At 48.9% G+C, this 3,529-nt stretch overlaps 1 protein-coding gene across 1 annotated transcript; it reads left to right on the top strand.

Annotated features, from left to right (window-relative positions):
• Positions 1-826: 826 nt before the first annotated feature.
• On the top strand, positions 827-1,876 carry GLOTRDRAFT_20971 (uncharacterized protein; the record flags this gene model as incomplete). The annotated part of the gene is made up of 2 exons (XM_007873342.1): positions 827-1,239; positions 1,291-1,876. Coding segments are annotated over 2 exons (999 nt in total), but the record flags the coding sequence as incomplete, so codon positions are not given.
• Between the last annotated feature and the right edge of the window lie 1,653 nt (positions 1,877-3,529).

The following is a 3,529-nucleotide window of genomic DNA, read 5'->3' as shown; positions in this document are numbered from 1 at the left end:
CTTGAACGACTTGGCTTGCGCATACATGCATACCTCAAGATCCTGATCTGTATAGGCTGCGAGGTCTGTTGGTTACCATCAGCTGCATTGACTCATGTTCGCAGTCACGGTGTTCAAGTGTGCAAGAATGATGCCGCTGCTCTGGATCATGCATTTCTTGAATATGGAGTGCGCAGGGATTACAATGTTCTTCCGCCTGCCCCTGGAGGTGCTCCAATTGCTGGGGTGAAGATACATGAAGATGGGCACTGTTGTACTCGCTGTCCAGCAGCATTTCGGTCACGCCGATCAGCAATAGATCACTTCAACAGGGAGAAGCACTTGGACAAGATATCTACAAATGACAAGTATTATATGGGTCCTGTGCAAACCTTGTTCAGTCCCATTCCACAGAGGTACTTTCAAGTGGACTTGTCCTTGGTCAACTATCCCACCGAGTCAGCTTTTGACATCTTCATGCGGGAGGAGTATCCAACAGTTCACCGTCCCCTCATTGCGCCAGTTGCCAATGAGCGTGAAGTGCCACTACTGCTCAAGATGACTCAGTGGGATATGCATGTGGCCAAGTGGACTCAAGACACAGTGATGTGTCACAGCCTCTGTGAGCTGGTGAAGCTTCCAACAGGATTGCACAAGTCAGGTGTGGGGTTCTTGAATGAAGTCGTGTTTGGATACATGAAAGCTATCCGTGATCTGGCAAGGAAGTCACCTCTTGGAGTTCGCTGTCTGCTAATGGAGTGTCCAAGGTAAGCAATACTTTGTGGCTGAGAACTGTTTCTGATATTCCCTCAGGATTTCATCCACCACAACACCTTGGAAATATCATGACTCTGATACTACCTTGCGCAATTACTCAATTCCACTGCGCTGCTTGGCCCAGGCAGTGTTATTATCTTTGCAGGGACACAAATCAGGATATACCTTCCCACTGACTGAGGAAGACATAGAACGTGCCCATCGCTTGCAGGACTGCCTTGATACTGCGGCTGCTGATAGTATTGCAGTGTTTCATGAATTTGTATATCCCTTCCTCTCCCGTAGCATTGACTCCAGGGGTGATGACAAGTGGAGCTCTGTGATAGAGTGTTTCCTGGCTTTATACTCCCTGACGCAAGATGGTACACACAAGAGGGCCACTGATATGACTCAGCCTCTTGCGATGCTGGAGTATCACTGCCGTGGAGCAACACTCTATGAGGCACATAGGCATCAGGCAGAGTTTGGTAATGACTTGTACCAGTGAGTTAATTATCATGCTGTGTTATGTGATTCTGGACTCACTTGTTGTAGATCGGTGACTCACTATTGCCTGGACAATCTTCATCCAGGAACATTAACTCCATTTACGACTCTTGTCGACTACCAACGGTTCATCTCATCACTTGCTTTCTCTGAGACTAATGCGCCTAGTATTACAATCTCCGATGATGCCACCAAGTTTGCTTATAAAGGGAAACTTCTACAGCTTGGGGATCTCACTCATGGTGTCCGACGCCTCTTTGAAGATACACACAAGATGATGTCTGTGCTCTTCCGTGGCCATGATATTCCTGTCAATATCCCTGATCATGTTCCTGATGACATGACAAACAACAATCGTGACTATAGCTGGCTAAACAATGGAGTCTTCACAGAGCCTGGGATACTTTGGAAGATCCTTACAGAGGACAAGGCCCTCCGTCTCTGTCTTGTTGATCCTTCTGGTGTTCTGATGTGGAGTCCAGGAGCAATGATGGAGGTCATGGAGACCTGTGGTCAGATTAACAAGTCTTTGGCTGTCCTCTGCCATGTTCTTGCTGGCCAGCCTGCTCGTGCAACAGAATTTGTGGATTTGAAAATCCGTAACTCAACTTCACCTCGTGGACTGTTTAGGGACTTCCAGGATTTGATTTTGGTGCGACGTAGAGTCAAGACAGAGTCACAAACTGGGAAAGAGTCTTTCATTCCAAACTATCTTCCACCAGAGCTCCAAAAACTTGTGGAGCAGTATCTGTTGATCATCCGGCCAGTAGAAGAGCACTTTGCTCAAAAACTATGGGATGACAAGGTGAATGCACTCTATCGTGAGTTTATGTGGGTTCAGATGGGTAGACAGATGACAAGTGAGAACTTCTCATCTACTCTGGAGCACTACTCGACAAAATACTTTGACTGTCCTCTGGGGATTCTTGCCTATCGCCAACTTGTTGTTGCTATTGCTCGGACGTATCTTGGGTCAGAGTATGAGCTTGACAGAGAGGATGAAGACTCTCTGGCAGCTCAAACAGGTCACTCAGTCGAGATGCGCCAACTACATTATGCTCCAGAAGTCTCTCGCTTGCGGTCTCTGACTAGTGACACTCTGCTGCGGTACAAGCATGCTTCTGAGGCTTGGTGGAAGCTCATGCAGTTCTATCCTGGAGCTGCCCCATTGCTTCCCATCACAATCCGTCGAAGAACCCGAGTCCACGCTGGTCAGTCTGATACACCTGGCCCTGGAGCATCTGCTACTTCTCCAAGTGTTCCTCCACACCATGTTTCTGGTGGACCTGATATTCTAGCAGCAATTCAGCAACTACAGGCTGGATTTACAGCAAGTGTGGCACAAATGCAGCAGAGTTTCCAAGCTGAGATATCTGGCCTGAAGCGAGATATGGATCAGCACATCACCCTTGCTGTTGGCAGAGGTATTGCTGAGTATATGGCCCGACAAGGTAGTTCTGCTGCTGCTGCTGTGCATCCAGAGCCTATGGCGATGGAGCCGGAGTCTATGATGGTGGAGCCAGAGCCAGAGCCCATGACAGTGGACTCTGCTCAACCTGTGCGACAGAGACTGGACATTGAAGACCTGTATGCAAGTCCTTCACCTCACTCCCCATTGATTTCATTACCCTTTCCATTTCCAACACATTCTACTCCCACTGGTAGTCCTGTATCAATGGGTCTAGGTCTTGAGACTCAGTCATCCTTTGGGTTAGGGTTAGGGTTAGGGTTAGGGAGGCACTCGACGACGAGCGCAGCGAGTCGGAGAGTGACTAGAGTTAGCGAAACTAGCAGACAACGGGCTAGTTCTCTGGGGAACTAAGCCTCTACCCGTTTCGCATTTTATGCTCTTCAGGTCTGCGTAGTATTTTGAAATTTGACGGGCCGCTAAGTCAGTGTTCACGACTAAGCGGAAGTACTTCCCGTAGCTCCGAGCCGATGCCGTCGGCTGCCGAGCAGCCGAAGAACAATGGCCCTACCTTTCTGGGACATTTCAAATTACGGAGAAACTTTACCTCTGTAATTCTTTGAAAGGGATTGGTTGTTCTAAATAAAACCTTGTACGCGTCAGCGATACTGTGCGAACGGCATACCGGCACGGTTAAGTTCCGGGTTCATGTGATATCGGCTTGCCGTGCCGACTCCGAGATTTCCCCTTGCCGGGAACCACATGATGATGCCACCAAGGCATTCTTTGATTGATGATGTCACCCGCCCCGCGAACCACGGAGTCCGCAATAACCGATCAGAAGGTTACCAACCTCCCAATTAGGAGGGCCACGGCCCC

The sequence above is a fragment of the Gloeophyllum trabeum genome (assembly GCF_000344685.1).
Source record: "Gloeophyllum trabeum ATCC 11539 unplaced genomic scaffold GLOTRscaffold_00110, whole genome shotgun sequence".
Lineage (NCBI taxonomy): Eukaryota > Fungi > Basidiomycota > Agaricomycetes > Gloeophyllales > Gloeophyllaceae > Gloeophyllum > Gloeophyllum trabeum.
Note: the sequence above shows the minus strand (reverse complement) of the source record. Positions and strands in the feature narration are given on the sequence as shown.